The 17550-nt window shown below is 39.9% G+C and overlaps 1 protein-coding gene across 3 annotated transcripts; it reads right to left on the bottom strand.

Annotated features, from left to right (window-relative positions):
• Positions 1 to 28: 28 nt before the first annotated feature.
• On the bottom strand, positions 29 to 17300 carry ciita (class II, major histocompatibility complex, transactivator). Of its 3 annotated transcripts, none has more exons than XM_061026395.1 (22): positions 16037 to 17300; positions 10119 to 10181; positions 9605 to 9649; positions 9399 to 9458; positions 8424 to 8528; positions 8196 to 8261; positions 7348 to 7395; positions 6573 to 6767; positions 6325 to 6375; positions 6055 to 6168; positions 5893 to 5967; positions 5587 to 5804; positions 4136 to 5460; positions 3403 to 3939; positions 2660 to 2839; positions 2498 to 2569; positions 2328 to 2408; positions 2149 to 2232; positions 1672 to 1755; positions 1474 to 1557; positions 674 to 757; positions 29 to 576 (listed from the first exon to the last, which is right to left on the bottom strand). In XM_061026395.1, the coding sequence occupies exons 1-22, from the start codon at positions 17256 to 17258 to the stop codon at positions 501 to 503; spliced, it is 4869 nt and encodes a 1622-aa protein (XP_060882378.1). In that variant the 5' UTR covers positions 17259 to 17300; the 3' UTR covers positions 29 to 500. The 3 variants fall into 3 exon arrangements, with proteins under 3 accessions (XP_060882378.1, XP_060882380.1, XP_060882379.1); XM_061026397.1 differs by lacking the exon at positions 16037 to 17300 and adding an exon at positions 13486 to 13666; XM_061026396.1 differs by lacking the exon at positions 16037 to 17300 and adding an exon at positions 13535 to 13666 and having other exon boundaries at positions 10119 to 10183.
• Positions 17301 to 17550: the final 250 nt, after the last annotated feature.

Here is a 17550-nt window from a genome sequence, read left to right as displayed (position 1 = left end):
TGAGAAAGAAGAATCATGTGCCCAGTGACAAAATGAAATCTTTTTATGTAATCAAAGTAGCAGCTTTTTGTTAAAACATCTCAATATAAAAAAAACAACAGAAGAGGCAAAAAACAAAATTACTGTTTGCGTCAGAAATAAATCACGCACAACAGGAATAAACAAATCCATAAAAGTAAAAACTGAGGCAATTTAAGATCAAATCTCATTGTGCAAATGTTGCTCTTAAATTTGTACCAGCTGTAGCCACAAATTCATTCAGACATGCAGTTCATGTTTAGTATACCCTTGAAGCAAAGAGTGCAATATATAAAATAATCTGATGAATCAGAATTGTTCAGTTGACCAGCAAAGAAGTATCCATGTTGGTTTTTGTTTAAATGTACTCCGATGGTCCTTCTTTTCAGACCGTAGGCATACCCGTAATAGAAAACATATTGTGATAGTGTAGTGTTAACATCAATGTGGGCCGTGTTGATGAAAAGCTCAGTCCAGATGTTCTAATGCCATTCGATCCTGTTGTCCTGCTGCTGGAGCCGCTCGAAAACTCCACATGGAATACACTGGTTCCACATCCTGGGATGAGAGGAGTTAAAACAAGAAGCAAGGTGAGGAAAAAAAAAGTATTCTGACAATGATCCAATCAAACATGGAGTTGAAATGGTTTTCTCACCTCAGAGTTTTCATTTGTTTACAGTTCCTCAGACTCGCACCCAGACTCTGTGCTCCAACATCTGTTAGCTTGTTATACTTCACGCTGTCAAACACAACGGGAAAAAGTTCAAACTTTTAATGTGTCTTCAATGTGTACTACAGTGTCTGCTGCTAGTGACAAATTCATGACAACACATCATGTTATTTACACATTTGTAACCAACAAAAAACAGTTACCCTGTTTTCCTTAAAGCTACAATATGTATAATTTGATTTGAGTTTTACGCTAAAATATCTAAATTAATTCAAAATTGACTTAGCCTATGTATTCTTTTTTGTTGTGTACTTACATTTCCTCAAATATTTCTAAAAGTTATCAAATCCTTAATTTTATAGTTGTAAGGGGACGTGTCTTGTAGTGGTGGCCGCCATGACAGAGCCGCCATGACAGACAAGACATGTCTATTGTTGCCGTGGAAACACCGGATGTTACATCAAAGGCCGCTACATAAGGAAGCGGGAACTGAAAGCTTCGGTTTCGCCTCTACGTCTTGCCTAGGGTCAACCCAGAGTTAATTTTCATCGTGTGGGGCGGGGTGGCACAGAGATTTACTCCCATGATTCCACGCTGCAGCCTCAACATCATCTTTTTTATTTTATTTTTTAAATCAGAGCCCCCTGGCAGCTGACTTGACATACTGTGCGTTTAAAGATGTGTGTACTTTATACACGCAGAGTCTGATTATCAAAACACAGAAATACGTGTGATTACATACTGTAAAGAAAAGTTCACTGAACAGGTGAAATATGTAGACTTACTCGAGTTCTATGAGGGACCTCATGTGTGGGAGGATGACTGCTAAACTCTCTGCCCCTTTGTCAGAAATCACATTACTGTAGAGACTGGAAAGAATCAGAGGCGGGAAGAGGGAAGTGAAAACATGTCGTAAATTAAAAAGAGCTATTTTTGATGCCGTGTAGGTATTTGTGGGTCCGGTGTGTGTTTCCATCATATACCTTAAACAGTGCAGTTTGGGCAGATCTCTCAGGGTTGGTGCCAGTTTGGTCACCCCGTGGTCTCCTATACAATTCTGTGACAGACTACAAAAAAAAGAGAGCATGGATTACAACAAACATTAAACACATAATGATCTTATTGTGTTTACGATCAATTCATAAATCAATTTCTACCTATATTGGGTCAAATTACAACAAAAGTTATCTAACAACATCTTAAGAGCAGGTCTAGGCCATACTCTTTGTATTATTATTGACAGAAACACACCATTATCCTCCAATGAGCAGGCTCTATGAACAGTGGGAAAGGTAAATAACTGCTTTTAACAGGCAGGAACCTCCAACAGAACCAGACTAATCTGTGTCCAGCCATCTGCCTCAACCGAGCAAAGCTATGTAGAATAGTTCATTTTGGATTGTGAGTCCAAATATTATCATTTTGATATCATCCCTGTCTTGGAGGAGACGTGTACTCACTTGAGTATCTCCAGGTTACAGAGTGAGACTAAAGCGTCAGCCAGTTTCTCCGCTCCTTTGTCCCCTACTTTGCTGTTCTCTAGACTGAAGTAGGAGAGAGACACAATAAGCAAACGCATTGAGATGCAACGAGATTGATGCAATGAGAGCGAACTGCAAGTAAAGGTGTGTTTATTTACTCCAAGTGCTGTAGGTTTTGTAGACCAGGTAGGAGCTCCCACAATTTGGGAAGAGCCAGGGGACTCATTTCTGGGCCAAGCCTTTTGGGGAAAATAAAACAGTGTCGTCATTCGTCAATATCATAGTCCTTCAATTTCAAATGAGAATATGAGATGTCAAAATTACTCACTCAAAATCCAGCTTTTGTAGCTCTTTGACAGCTGGTACTCCCTCTGAGAAGATGGAATCTGATTGGCTGGAACTATGAACAAAGACACTCTTCAGCAGCCAGACACATATAGTTTGCATGTTGGAGTGTGTTGGATGCACTGTGTGTATGTGGTGTTTTTACCTGTCTGACAGCTTCTTTTGCATATGGATGTTCACCAGCTTAGCCAGGTGCTCTATGTGACACACCTGTGTGGCTCTCAAAGGGTGGATCTTGAACTTGGAAACTGACCCTTGTAGGAGCTCTTCCTCACCACTCTGCTCTAGCTCCTCCCATAAAGTGATGACATCAGCGATGCTTGCCCTAAGAGAAACGCAAATGAAAGGTTGACATTAGCACGAATGAAATATCATAGCTCACTGATGAAAAAATACATTTTCCATATCACGGCAACTTATATTTAGTCAAGTTTTCAATTTTTGTTTCTTTGCATCATAAGAGACCTTTTTTTTAAATTGTCTATTATGACGTGAAGATGTAGGCAGAGGTCAAAATAACTGGCTCCTAGTTTCTAGAGCTGTGTGGTAGAGCTAGCTAAGCCTAGTATTTTCAGTATGAAGGTTGAAAAAGGTAAGACCAGATAGCTATAACATTCTACCCTGTTAGCTCTTGAGCTAATACCTAGCACACAATATCACTTTTAATGCTGTTTTGAAATACTATATTTTGTGAAGTTAGCTTGCACCGTTGGAGTAAACTTCCAGAACTAAGGACTGAGAGGCTAATGTTAGCATGAATTCAGATAGCATCCAAGATTATTTTAGATTAGGAAAGGCAAAAATACCCCACAATGATGTCACTTTTTGGGAAAGGGGTTTGATGTTGATACCAAGCAGGGTTTTTTAAATGTGGGTTGAAACCTGTACCTGTATGTGTTGATGTTGTTGAGCGCCACCAGAGCTCTCAGCCCAGAAAGCTGTAACACAGAATCCTCCAGATCTAAAGAGAAACTTCTCCCTTCAGATCTACCCCTATCCAGAACGTTCTGCACGGTGAACACGTCCGATGGGTTGAGTGGAACTCCATGAAATGTAACCACTTCTGGAAGATTCACTGCAAGGTGAGCAACTAACGTCGTGCTGGCAATGTCCACGTTACCATCACTACGGGTAAAACTTGCTTCATAAACATGGTGACAAGCTTCTAGCACCTGGGCAGGACTCAGGTCACCATGAGAGAGGCTTTCAAGGTGTGTTCTTAATAAAGCCTGCTTGCTGTTCACAATATCTCGTGAGGCTGTGTCAGTGTATGAGTGAAGTCTCTGTAGCTCTGTCCGGTTGTTAAACAAAAGCCCAACTGCAAACCGTTGCGTTAGCTCAAGCTCCTCTCTGTGACATCGTCGACGCCACTTTGGACCAGATTGGAAAGGGAGGTTCTGTTGAAAAATGCGGTCTGTTACAGTCCTAGTGAAAGAGAAAGTGAGAAAGACAAAAAGAAACAAAAGTGTAAGACATTGAAACTGAAAGACAAACTTTGCCTTGAAGAGTTCAGGCAAGTTAAGCTGTTTCATTTTTAATCTCATTCTCTTTTCAAGCTTAATCACTTCTATACAGCAAATGCTTCATTTCTAACACTAGTCAATAGTCGAGACTCTTTTACCTTGACAGAGACAAATGAACTCCTGCCAAGTAACTCTGCAGGAAAGGATTTGCCCAGAAGAGGATGAGATCGTCAAGGGCAACAGAGCCACCACTTTCTGTTCTTCCTCTGTTTTCCATCTTTTCCCCTTTTCGTTTACCTCTTGATTTTTCCTCTCTTTCCTCACTTGGGACAACTTGCCTCCTCCTCAGGTGGTAAGAGAGGAAGAGCCCGATCCTGTGGCCTAATGCCCTCAGTTTGGCAGATATGGTACGCCCTGCTGGGAGGATGGAAGAGTTTGCTTTGACCCCCTCCCAAGCCAAAGAACTCAACTGGGTCAGCAACTCTCTCTTCTCTCTTCCATTAGCGTCCCTTCCAACACCACTCATGTCCTCTCCATCCACTTCCTCCTTTTTCTTCTGTTTTGTTGCCTTTCTTGCTGGTTGGGTGCGAGAGCGAGTGCGAACTTGTGATCTGGGTTTTGTTCTAGTGTGGGAACTACTCGAGGGATGTGTTTGGGATTCTTCAACAGATGGCACAGATATTTCTGTTTGAACTTCAGTCTTTAAATGAGTGATCCCATTGTCCCTTTCCAATTTCTGACATAGCACTTGATGGCAGAGTCCAGTTAAAGTTCTGGGTAGTTCGGCCAAGCTTTTGGCCTGTTCTAAAACCAAGCAGGCCAACCGGCATAGTCCCGGGTTCCAACAGAGGAGATGCAGAAAGCTGCATTTTTTTAAGTAGTCCAAAGCAGATTCTCTAAGGGCAGGATCTGTGAAGTACCGGGACAAATATGTCTCTACATCTATGTGGTTGAAGCCACACATCTCCACAAGGCTGTCCGTTCGTCTGAGTAACTGGTTGGCGGTGCCTCTTGGTCGGGTTGAAAGCAGAAGAGTGCAGTCTGGAAGAAGAACCCTCTGGAGGATGGCAGAGTATAACTGTCTTATTGTGTAGATCTGTCCTTTGGTGTCTTTCTGCAATGATGTCACCAAGTCTTTTTCCTGAGTCTGGAGTAAAGTTTCATAGTCCCGCACCTCATCAAACCCATCAAATATGATGAGCACTCTCTTAGAAGCAGCAAGTATTTGGCTGTACACTGCCTCAGGGTCCATGCAGGAAGGGGCAAAGGAGGAGGAGTTCAACAAGAGAGTCTGAAGGCTATGGTTGGGCTCCCTTAGAGTTAGTGCTTTACCATCTAACAAGAAGACAAAGTCAAACTGTGGGATGCAGCCTCTGGACCAGTCAACACACAGTTTCCTGATCAGGGTTGTTTTTCCCATGCCAGTATTGCCAAGTAGCAATATGTAGCGTATGGGTTTGTTACCATTTAAGCCTTCGAAGATCTGAGTGGAAAAGGACAAACATAGGTTTTACTAAGTTATATCCAATGACTTCGACAATGTACTGTATTTCAACATTTATTAGTAATATAAGCAAATCACTAGATGAACAAAAAAGTTAACTTTTACCTGACTACAACCCATCAAGCTTTTTCTCTGATCTATGTTTCCAATGAGGACCATTTCCTTGTCCAGGGACTTGTTTGTATTTTTTCCAGAACAAAGAATTTCTCTCTGGCTCACTTCCACATCCACATAATGTGAGGTCAGGCTAAGGCCCTCTTCCATAGCCTGGCAGGTTTGGTTCATGTGGGATTTGGCTTCCTGAATGTACTCTCTTACAGTCTCTGAAATCAAATGGAATTGAATGCCAAACAGTTTATCTACAATTCGTACTTTCAGGAAGGCGATAACAGCAAAGGAGTGGTAACTTACCAGAAATATCAAGGACAGGAGGTGATTGTAGGTGATTTCCTTCCTTGCAGTTAGACAAGTTGCAGTTAGAAGACTCTGAAATGACATTTGTTTCCATGGTAATTACTTGGCAGGGTAATTCATGCACCAGGATATTGAAAGGTGGCTGATAATGATACACACCATTGCTGGGAGAGACGGGTGAAGCAAAAGGGGAAGACATGGCTTTGCTTGCTGTGTCTGACAGAGATCCTGGTGGGGATGAGCTCATTTGGACTGGTACTACAGCACCGTCCACTACAAAGACGAGGGAAGAAAAATTGTGAGCCCCCTTTTTTTTTTTTTACTCAATCAGTTGTTGTGAGGAGTGGTTGCCATGTTGTTGCTTGACAGGCAGAACTAAAACTTAATATGTGGAACCATAAAGTACTGTACACAAGCATGAGCTCTCACCTGGAGAGAGGGGTGGCAATTTATGTTTGCAGGGTGGTGAAGTAGCTGGAACTGCATGGAAATATTGGTTAGTGGCTTTTCATGGTAGCTCATACCAAATTTGTTCATTTCCTTAATACAAACACATGGATTTGCCACATTTGGAAATGTTTAGATCATGAAAAAAAAAGGGACCAAGGATTAACACCTGGGGAATTCAATAATTACCAGGTTGACCATTGAGAGTGTATTGTGTATACTTTACTCACCAAATACGTAAGTTGGGGTAGCAGCTGTATTGGAGATGGGCAGTCTTATAACTGGAGGTGAGAGACTCAGTGTCTGAACTACATGGTACCTAGGAGCCTCTGGGATGGTGATAAAGCGAATGGAAGGTTGGAGATGGAGGACTCTCTGTGGAGTGGTGGAGTGACTGGCTAACTCTGGAGAACTGGGCTCTGATCCTGGGTCAGCGCCTGGTAGACAAATAATGACAAAATTCAAATTATTTTTGCAGACAAGACCACTTTAAACATAGACTATAAAACATGCACATAGTGACATCAACCACTGGTTTCTTAAGAGGTGAAGACAAACAATGCAAATGTCTGTTTTTGGTTTCTTAAAATCAAAGCTATGCATAATAAACAAATGTGAACCCTGTACAGTGTCTGCCAATAGTGAAATGAACTATTGAAACCAAATGTGTTAGTTGTACCAGTGTAAATAAATTTAATGTTTAACGTGCCTCCAGTGGATGCTTGAGGAACTGCAGTTCTTTGCACTTCTCCATTGGCTTCAATTTTCAACACCAAAGGTCGCAGCATGGGATTAGCTGGTAAAACAAGCTCATATTCAAGTTTACAACAATATTAAAAGGGTTTAAGTGAAGCATATTTAGAGCCATGACTTAGACTTTAAAACTTATCAACACTTTATTTGACAAGAGCTTTCATCTTTCTGAGAGCTAAATCAGATTTCTGAAAGCTTCAAACTGATCTGAGGATGTTGGTTGAGGAAAAGAAAAGACAAAAACAAGCTTACCTTGGCTGACAGTTGACTCAGTCTCTACCACTTTGGTTTTTGGTCGACCTGAAAGAATGAAGGAACATCATTAAAAAATGTTTTTCATTGAGTATTGGTATGTTACATTTGAAAAGCCGCATTGAAATTGAGCCAGATGTTGCCTTTCACATAAAGGAATGATCTTCCCCACAGAGAGACAAAAAGGCGTATTCATTAAACAACTGCATTGGAATGGTACCCAGTATTGACCAAAACACAAAGCTCAGCTCTCTGACCATTTATTAGTTTTGAAAAATATATATCAAAATTTGGTCTATGGCCACATTTCCTGAGCTATTTCATCTGATCTTTTAACATAACAATATGTTAGCATGTTTTTAGCTCATTAACCATGAATTAGCATCTTAGCATTTTCCTGAAAAAGTGTTTCCTTTCTGTTAAGCTGTATTTTTTTATCTGTTCCATTGGTTTTTCTTTATTCCTGTACAATATAATGAATACAGACTCTTGAAACTTGTGTCATCCACATCATAACGAATTAACAGATCCCATTATAAAGTCTGCAATATATACAGTATAAATCCTACATTGTAATATTCAATCAATCAATCTTTATTTGTATATAATATAACAAAAGAGGTAAAAGACCTTACTCAACATTTTATTATTATATTATTGTTTCATGGTTTTGCTGGTTGTGAAACAGACTGAAATGAATACTGATTCATCTTTATGAACAAAAAAGCAATTAAGACCATCAGCATTAAGATTTTCTATTTCTATTGAAATATTTGTAATGCCTGTAACTGCATGCTGCAGGATATGCATCAGACAAAGTAAGTTACTGCACACTGTAGATAGGTCACCTGCTGCTCTTTGCCTTTTTGGCCTGGATGGCGTGTTTTCATCAGTGCGCCGTTGTATCCTTGAAACTGTTGAATAAAAATAAAAATACATTAAAACACATAATCTGATGCTCTAGTTGAATCTTGCAGAATGTGGCAGCTTCAATCCTAAAATGAAGTTTCATACAACAATAGGGCGATCAGGACAGTGTATAGTTATGAGGTTGTAGTAAGCGAGTGGTGTTCTACCCCTTTGTCTTTTTCTCCTGTTATTAGTTTTGTCTGTTAGTTTGTCCTCCTGTCTCTGCTGGGGTCCGTCAGGGCTCGGTGGGTCTGCTGGCTTGCCAACGTCACCTGAAGTGTGTGAAAGAGGAAGTAAAAAAGTCAGCGAAGCAATACGCAAACACAGCTTCGAAGAAATGTCGCTGTTATTCTCAAGAATGTGAAGCATGTTTTTCCAAACATCTTGAGTATTTGAAAAAGGAAGTGGCAGACTGAATAAAAAAAATAAAAAAACACAAAGGCAACAGTGTTGTTTAAATAAGAGAAAGCTGTTTCGCACTGATTTTACTTCCCTGTGTTTTTTTAATTAATCAAATGTTATTATTAAAGCTCCTGTGAGGAGATTTTGACTGTTCATTAAAAAGTCTGAAATGAATGTAGATGCCTAAATATAACCTGCAAAAAGCAAGTGAGACAATCAGTGACACGATTGACTTTTTCTTAATCGTTATTTTTAGTTTTTTAGAACTCTCCCAGGGGTAGGTGTCAGACGATGTGATTCATGACAGGCTGTCACATTTTTTAAATGTTTTCATGCCAAAGACTCATTGTGAGTAACACATTAGAAATTCAAAACAAAGAAGGATGAATATTTCTTTTTAGAAAACACAGCTTGAGCATATACAGGGAGGAGATGAATCATTCTCTTTGTCCACTGGGCTCGCCAAAGAACCCAAAGGTTCCTCATGGTAGCTTTAAAAAACATAGTATTACATCTTTAACCCTGCTCTTTGATGAGAAAATGTCACCCATAGACTAAGAAAAATAAAGGTTGGTATCTTAAGAGTGAAGCTACTTTCCTTTGGGATCAACTCAGGTCACAGTGATAAGATTAACACACCTGAATATCTGATACAAGTTTATGTCTGGGTCCATGCTTTTGATGTAGTTCATTACCTGTTGCTTGTAAGATGTTGTAAACTCAAAAGAAGAAATACTTACTAGAGGTATTTAGTTCATCAACATAGCTGAACCATGGATCGCCGAAGAGCACATCTGTGTCTAGGGAAGACAATGCATAAATTGGATTAGACCACCTTTGTGTTCATTATGAATACTGGTATGTTTCTATTTTTGCGTAAGTCATTATAACGTACTGCACACTGTAAATAAAAAAACAAGCTGTCTGAGGTTTGGCTGTTTCTTACCGATCGTCGTCAGGCAGTCCTCATTTAGGTATTCAGATAAATCATCTAAAACACAGAAGAAGAAAAAATCAGAGCAAAGATGTGCCTTTCTGTCCTTTAAATGTTCTAGTAACAGTGTAAATGATTGGACTGCTCTCCATATACACTACAGTACATATACACTACAGTAGATGTTATAAGTGGTAACATCTTGTCAGCATGAAACACAACCACACATAGAGTGAGTAGCTATTCATGTCAACATAGTCATGAAGGATATCTGATTTATTATGCAACCTTGAGCTTGTCCTGAATCTGGAATGAAGAATCTCACTTTTTCATCCGGATAAGAGTGGTCAACTTTGGTTGACAAAAAAAGTCTTAAGCTCTATTCTTCTTTTACTTCTTACAAAAATAGTCAGCGATTAAAGAGATCTTTACCCTTAAAAGGCAATATACGTGTGTGATTGTTTGGGGGGGACAAAGAACATCCTACTGAGCTCCTAAAACTTAAACATGTAATTAAACAACTAACCTGGAAGCTCTCCCAGATCAGGACAGAGGAACGGGTCCTGCTCCAATTCCTGCATCATGGTACCTGACAACACACACATAGAATAAAAAAATTCAAAGAGAAGTGAAGCTAGTGATGCATTGAAAGCTTTGCATGTTATGTTCCCAGTCTAAGTTTGAAGATTTCCTCATTTTCCAATCCTTAAGTGCTTTCACACTTGAACAAAACTCCTGAAAAACTCCTGGGCCCTCATTTAAGCCCAACAGTGCGTGGAAAGTGTTCTTAATTCTGTCTTATGAATCAAATTTAGAATGTGAAGAAACGACAGTCTTACGCACATCAATAAGTGATCAGTGTTGATACACGTAACCGGCAGGCTCGTTCACGTTCAGGGACAATTGCTTGCAGAAACGCCTCCAATAAACAGCATGTGGTAACAACACGCTCATTTAAAAAAACATGTGAATAAATTTAACTCCATGGAATAATAGAAAAGAACAAAGAGGAGGATCTTCATAGCAAACGAAATGGAAGTAGGATGAGGTTGAATAACTGGTTTTAAAAAAAAAGAAGAAAAAACGGTAGTAACTTTCGCGCTTAGCAAACCAAAAATATTATTTGCTCGTTCATTAATTGGGGAAGTTATTAACAAAAGAAATCCTGCTGCATGGGAGAAGGTGACAAATGCTGTACACATACAGTAGAATTGATATAAAGACAGTATAGACATGAATCACTCATCGGGATAATGCTAATAGCTTGCTAAAAATGCTTACAGCTAGCTAAAAGATGACATATTAATCAAGCTATTATTGGCTTGCAAAACAAACACTACTCTTTTTTCTGCACCTTAGTATCTGCGGTTGTGGTTTTATTCAGTGTCATGCCAACATCCTTCACACCCATGAACACTCTTCAGTTTTGTTCTCACTTCTCTCAGTGACAGTTTTTGTCCTGTCTTGTACTCCTACCGTCTTCTCTTTAGCTATAACTATTAATCAAGGCTGCACAATGTTTGTATGTTTCATGTTTCAACAAGAGTTGTGTTCAAAAGTGAAACTAAGCGCTGGCCTAACCGGGAGTTTACCTCGTAGTGTCGTAAAACAATATATGAATGGCTTTATGTCATTAAGAAGCGTGCTTAGTTAACGCGACAGGCAGGCCCGAAAAAAATACAAGTATAAAATAAAATAACTTGTTAATTTTAGGGTTTACAAGGAGAAAGGAAGTGAGGATTGTATTGGCATGTCTTCTAAATCATTTTGCAGTGGTTGGTGAGATCACATCTTTTTAAACTCATTCGTATTCTTCACACTTTTCTCCTTCCCATTGCCAGTGATCCATTTTTACTTCTGTCTATTTTATCCTTTGCCCGCACTAGGGTAAGGGTTATGGGTTATTACTATTTAACATTGTAATAATGATATGAAGTGTGACACATTGTACACATTAGCTTTAGCAGTTAGCTGTAGCCAAAATAAATCAAGCACTTTTTTAATTTCTTTGAGGGTAGCTTGAGTTTCATCTTACTGCATGACAATGGTGAAAGCGTCTTCCATATACACATGCAGAGTTAGAGAGCAGTTTGAAAGGATACATTTAGGATAGTATTAATTGCGATATAAAATTCAGATTGTGATAACAATGAGTGACAACAAACCATCTCCAACATAATGGGGGAAAAAAAGAGGTCAAACTTCATGGATTGAGCTTTTAAACCACATTTAAGAAGGGACACCTTCAATGCTGCTACCAACATCCCATGGAAATGCTTGTCTTTATGACTCACCCCAGCACAATAGAACACTAAATTGTCTGGCTATTCAGTTTGGCTGTAGGTAGACAAAACAAGCTGTCTTTCAGACCACAAAGGTTTAAGGGGTGTGCTATAACTGAAAAGATGGACGTCTGTGCTTTTAGGTGCTAAGAGTTGAAAAAAAGACCCACAAATAGGTGCCAATTAACCACTTTTGTAATGTTTGAGATATATAGATTAGGGGTCCAGATGGCAGTATCAGACTTCCTCTCCTGTGCATGATATATTACATCCTCTCAGATTTTAATGTGGCAGCAGGCATGGCTGTTGCTGCAGGTTTTGTTCTCTGTAGCTCCGCGGCTGCTTGGGCCGGTCAGGTGTCGCACTTTAAATAACTGCCTCTATTGTGCTACAGTGAAACCACATTTCAGCCAGACAACTCTTGAACTAATACACAAATCACAAGCCGGCTGCATGAAGCACGGACTTACAACTCAGATCTAAACTTGAAATGACTCACCAATTGGGTGTGAATCAATAAATCTTGACTGTTTGCCTCACTATCAAAGAGTAGACGCTGTTTCTTGTAAAAACCCAACCTATTGTCTGCACATATTGTAGAAACAAGTGTAAAGATTTAGCCTTGTTATTTGTAGTTGTAGCCTTTGTGGCATACTTCTTTGTGTTTTCCTTGACCTACAAAGTCTTACAGGGCCAGGCCAGAAATAACTTTTCTCATTGTAAGATATGTCAATCAATGAATCAATCAATGTCTGATAAAGAGAATAAAACTGTTATACATGTATCCTGATTTTAAATAGTTTTAAGGGGGTTAAACATTCCTGGACTGATAACATGCAAAACAAAAACTTTCTATGAGGAACTTACTCATGTTGTTATCACAGTTACTTCTAAAATAACAGCACAGATACATGATCAAGGGGGACTAGATATAACCTATACCAAGCATAAGCAAACCCTCACATTGTGCTTTGTTCTGAATGAAGGAGGAGAATTCTTTGTTGCTCCTGCATGTGCTCCTCACCACATACGCCCATCACAGTGCGTGTCTGTTGTTGCCTAAGCAATGACATGAAATCACTTTCTCTTCCTCCGTTAGCTGGAAGCCCCCTTAAATACCCTGATTTCATCAAACAGATCTTACAACGACCTCAGATGTCTCTTACTCAGTAACCGTAGGGGATATTGATAGTTAGACCCACATAAGCCACCTACAAATAGGCGCGTAATGGAGTCTAGTCCACTTCTTGTGCGTCGAAGTTTGGAGCGCACATTCATACAAATCACTACTTATAGAAACTATGATTCTAATATGTATTATTATACAACATTTATGAGCTTTTACCCCTAAAATGTCAAAGATAATCAACGTCAAGAGGCAAAAGAGCTTTTAAGAAAATGAGTTTATGCAGATTTTTGAATAATGTATATTTTAAAAGCCAATCCTAGACCATAACGCTTAAAAAAAAAAAAACAGTTGAATCATTCCAAAAATGTCTCATAAACTTAAAAAAGAAAGAAAAACTACAAACAAAACGCCATCTTTTTTATGCTTGCGCATTTTGGATGAACGCGCACATGCCACCAAGTCAAAGCAAGGATTACATTTACCTGCCTGGCTTGTCGCAGTGAAAGACGCGAGGAAGATGGAGAATACCTTTTTTTTTGAGTGTATCCCTGTGCGTTAGACTCCCATCAATGTAAAGAACATCAGCCTCTGCGTGGATCCTCAGATGACCTGATCGCAGCCTCCAGTCAGTGCGCGAACCAACTACTTTGTACAACAAAGCTGCAGCTTCTACTTTCACTTTGCACCAGCGGGCTATGCAGCCTACTGGGGCTATATTTATGTCATAGTGGTGGGCAGGAACAGCGTGTTTCTGAACATCATAGTTTCTGTTTAGATGTTTAATATTATATTGAGAAGTTTTTCAAAAGTTGCACATCATTGTTCTTTAAATGATGACCCACAAGACAGGATAACCTAGAGGTTGTTATATTATTAATATTGTTGTGATTGACCAAATTCAAAGCCTTAAAGTATTTACCTTTCTATACTTTACGTCTTTAACCACATTTTAAACAAATACAGTGATGTCACTGTCAGTAATCTCTTTCATGTATAAAAAACTGCTGGCAAAGTTTTACCAGGGACAGGATAAATAATTCACACATGTCCTGTTTTAATCCCAAGCGCTCTGGTCACTAAACATTTACCTGTAGTGAAATTATCTATTCCTGCATCTCCTCCAGCAAATATGTGACCAACATATAATTCTTAAAGACCCCTGACTCCCAAACTATCTCTGGTAAAGCCTATCCTTGCATAAAAGTCACCTGATTACAAATCCTATTTTACCTCTCTGCTAGAAATCAAATGCTATTTTACTCTTTAAAACTTTCGCTGAATTTAGGAATGTATCCCAGCTTTCTATGGATATTTGTGTTATTATTATTATTATTATTATTATTAATATTATTGCTACAAATCCTCATTCGGGGTTCTGCTTCTTCCTTCATTTCTCTTATCTCTGAGGTTTCTCCGTTTCCTGAGAATGAGTTTGCAGACAAATGTTAAACTTTTATTTTTGTAGCACTTTTTTTCCCAGCGTAGTGCCTTCAGTTGTTCTGTAGTTTATTTTTCAAAGTGCCTGACGTTGATCCGTCAGGGAAATTAGAAAGCCTGCTTTGCTGAAAATCAATGGCGCAACCTTTGTGTGTACAAGGATGCTTGGCCAGTTTCGGCTGTTGTGGAAAGTACCTGCCCTACCTGTTCATCTGTTGCCAATCAGTTAATCTGTGCCACAAGTTTATGCCCAATGTAACCATCAACTGATTACCTGTTGGTCTACTTATTACATAACACTTGCAAAGTTCTTTCTTCGTAAAAAAAAAAACGTGTAAACATGCAGCATTACTACTAATATATTAAAGCTTAACATTGGCTGAACTTGGGGGGAAAAAAACTACAGGAAATCACAACGAATTGTTCAAAGATGAATAATAACCTTTGACTGGAAGGACGATCAAAAGGTCAAATGAATGTGTATTAAAGTCAAGCCTTTGTAATTAGTCATTCCGCTGTCAGTTCCACTGCACCAAGGAATGTTTTGGCAAAAAAAAACAAAAAACATTCCTGTCTTCTGCCATTGCTATTTACAATGACTGCAGGTTTCCCACATCCATCAAGTTTCCTTCAACTTACACAACAAACATCAACCTCAAACCACCCAGGCTGTGCCCAATGATGGTTCTTTACCAGATTTCAGTGGGGTCCAAATGATTGTGCCCTCACATTATCCCACATTGCATCATGGAAAGTTATTTACAGCCAAAGGTCACTACAAACCACAATGCATTGCAGGATAAAAAACCCCAGTTAGGATTTAAAAAAAGGTGCAAATAATATGAGCCTAAAAGGGTTTGAATGTTTTTTTTCATTTAAAAGATGAGCTCACTGTACATCCCTTTACAGTTAAGTCTCAATTTACCGAGTCGGGAGTGATGAACCATCACGATTTTGGACACAACCCCAGTGAATGACGATCCAATGGATCACTGATGTACTGTATGTGAACTCAAACTGGGTAAAATATCCACAGCAACAGACGTCAACCTTAAGTATACTTACCCCGCATGAACAACTTTGCCTATCTATGGCAATGTCCTCTAGCTGGTTTTTCAAAGCCTTTGTGTTTTTATTTTAATAACAGCGATTAAACATGAATGTCCTCCAAATAGATGAGCAACAACATGTCTTTGTTAGTGTTGGTTCCTCCCACTTATCTTCCTGGTCTGCCATCCTGTGTTATTTGTTTTTTAAGGCCTTTGAATTACTCAAAATGAAACTGAAACTAAGGCACACCCAATCTTTCCAACCCTGTCCAAAATAATATCATAGTTACAGTATCTTTTCTACTGGGGGGCAGAACTGACTTTTTTGGAGGAAGGCATTAGGGAAACAGAAAGTAAAAGGGGGTCTTGGATGGGAAATACATTTGTTTCATTCACTGTTTCATGGTAATGCCCATGCTACAAAGAAATCAGTGCCAATCAGACATTCACATTACCCCAGTAAATCATTGAGCAGGCACAGACGAGGCAGTAGGGACGGTAAAAGGACAAAAACCAAAAGGGGGCATGATATTGAGTGTAGACTTACCCCAGTGTGGATCAACCAAGACTCCCTCCGCTTCATTCTCATCCAAGTCTGTTTTGCCATAGTTGCCACACATCTTTGCACCGTGAGAAGTCTTGGAAAATGTTTCTGTGCTATCTATTACACCTAATTGCATGCTTGGATTTGCATGAGAGTGCAATGACCTCTCTAGCGCGTCACTGCACGTGCCTTCAGGTGTACAGAGAGAACGACGTGGAACGATGCTTTGTTGGTGACTCGGCAAACAGAGGAGTCCCTCTGGCGTTTCTGTCCTTTCGGCCTCCGAGGAGACATTAAGAGCATCCTCCAGTCTGTATGTGGTGTTATGTTTTGTGTCTGCAGATACTCTCACAGCCAAAGGATGTCCCAATGCCCCAGAGAAATCCAGATCATTTGGGTTCCACCCAGCTCTTCTGGGTGAAACAGAGAAACAGAGGCCTTCTGTGAGGCTTTCGATCTCCTCTTCTGTGCCTAAAAAGTGTTCACCATAAAAATCAAGTGTCTCGCATGCAATGGAAAGCTCCGTTTCCTCTTCCATATTCAAGAAAGGGCACCGTGCTTCACCGCCTGTCTCTTTGTTTTCACGTGTTTCCCACCCAATAGTCGTACGAGGGTCCAGGGGCAGCAACCGCCTCCGTCCTTGGTCCCAGTGTTGCCACAGTGGCACAGCTATCCTCCTGGCAGCCTGCTCCAGCTGCTCTAACCACTCCTTCTCATCCACCAAATTCCCCTCATTAATTCTAACACTATCACTGACTGGTTCCTGTTTTGATTTTGAACCACTGAGCCGTTCAGTCAATTCATCAGCTAAGCTGCATCGGCAGTCTTGATCGATGGGTGCCAAAATGAGTCCGTGATCGAGTTGGAATTTGTTGTATAGTGGATGAAATTGAAGCCCAGACCTTGTGTTGACAGGTGATGACTCGGATGTTGTCTGGTTACAGGTAGATTCTGTACACTTCAACGTCCCATATTTCCTCTCCTGGCTGAGTTGGTCTTGACTGAGGGGCCGGTTGTTGGTGCATCTTTGAGAATGACTTTGATCAGCTCGCAGTCTGTTGGCTGTTTCGCTCTCAGTAAGTCGGTGCAGGTTAAAGCTCTTGCCATAGGCCTCCGAGATGATCCGCTCCTTCACCAAACCCTCGAGCAGAGCTTGGATCTCAGCAGGAGAAGCCCAGGTCAGAGCCAGACGCACTCTGTCTAGAACTTCCTCAAACTGGGCCATGGCGACAACTTCTTCACCCCGTACAATGATGAGCAGCAATAGAGCTTTCAGTGGATATGAATTGGCTTTAAGTTGGTTTTCTTTTGAGACACACAATGATTTTTGCTCGGGAGGCGTTCTCATTAAAGAGGGAGGAGTTTGTATGGTTGAGGGAAGTTCTGTATAGAATAAGTCATGCAGTTTTTTTATAATGTGGGAATGTATATTTGAGACTTCAAAAGTCTGGTTGCAGGAGAGTCATTAATAGGAAGTGAAGATCCATTATGATTATGCAAGATGATGACAGGAACGC

This window comes from Labrus mixtus, chromosome 20 (genome assembly GCF_963584025.1).
Source record: "Labrus mixtus chromosome 20, fLabMix1.1, whole genome shotgun sequence".
Classification (NCBI taxonomy): domain Eukaryota; kingdom Metazoa; phylum Chordata; class Actinopteri; order Labriformes; family Labridae; genus Labrus; species Labrus mixtus.
Note: the sequence above shows the minus strand (reverse complement) of the source record. Positions and strands in the feature narration are given on the sequence as shown.

Bases quoted from the DNA above. Each gene is read 5' to 3' on its own strand.
- ciita (XM_061026395.1), bottom strand. From the start codon at position 17,258: ATGGCCCAGTTTGAGGAAGTTCTAGACAGAGTGCGTCTGGCTCTGACC. The intron at 7,396-8,195 runs GTGACCTATCTA...TCATTCTTTCAG, and splicing joins AAAAAGGCAAAGAGCAGCAG to GTCGACCAAAAACCAAAGTG. The intron at 2,409-2,497 runs GTGAGTAATTTT...TTTCCCCAAAAG, and splicing joins CTACAAAAGCTGGATTTTGA to GCTTGGCCCAGAAATGAGTC.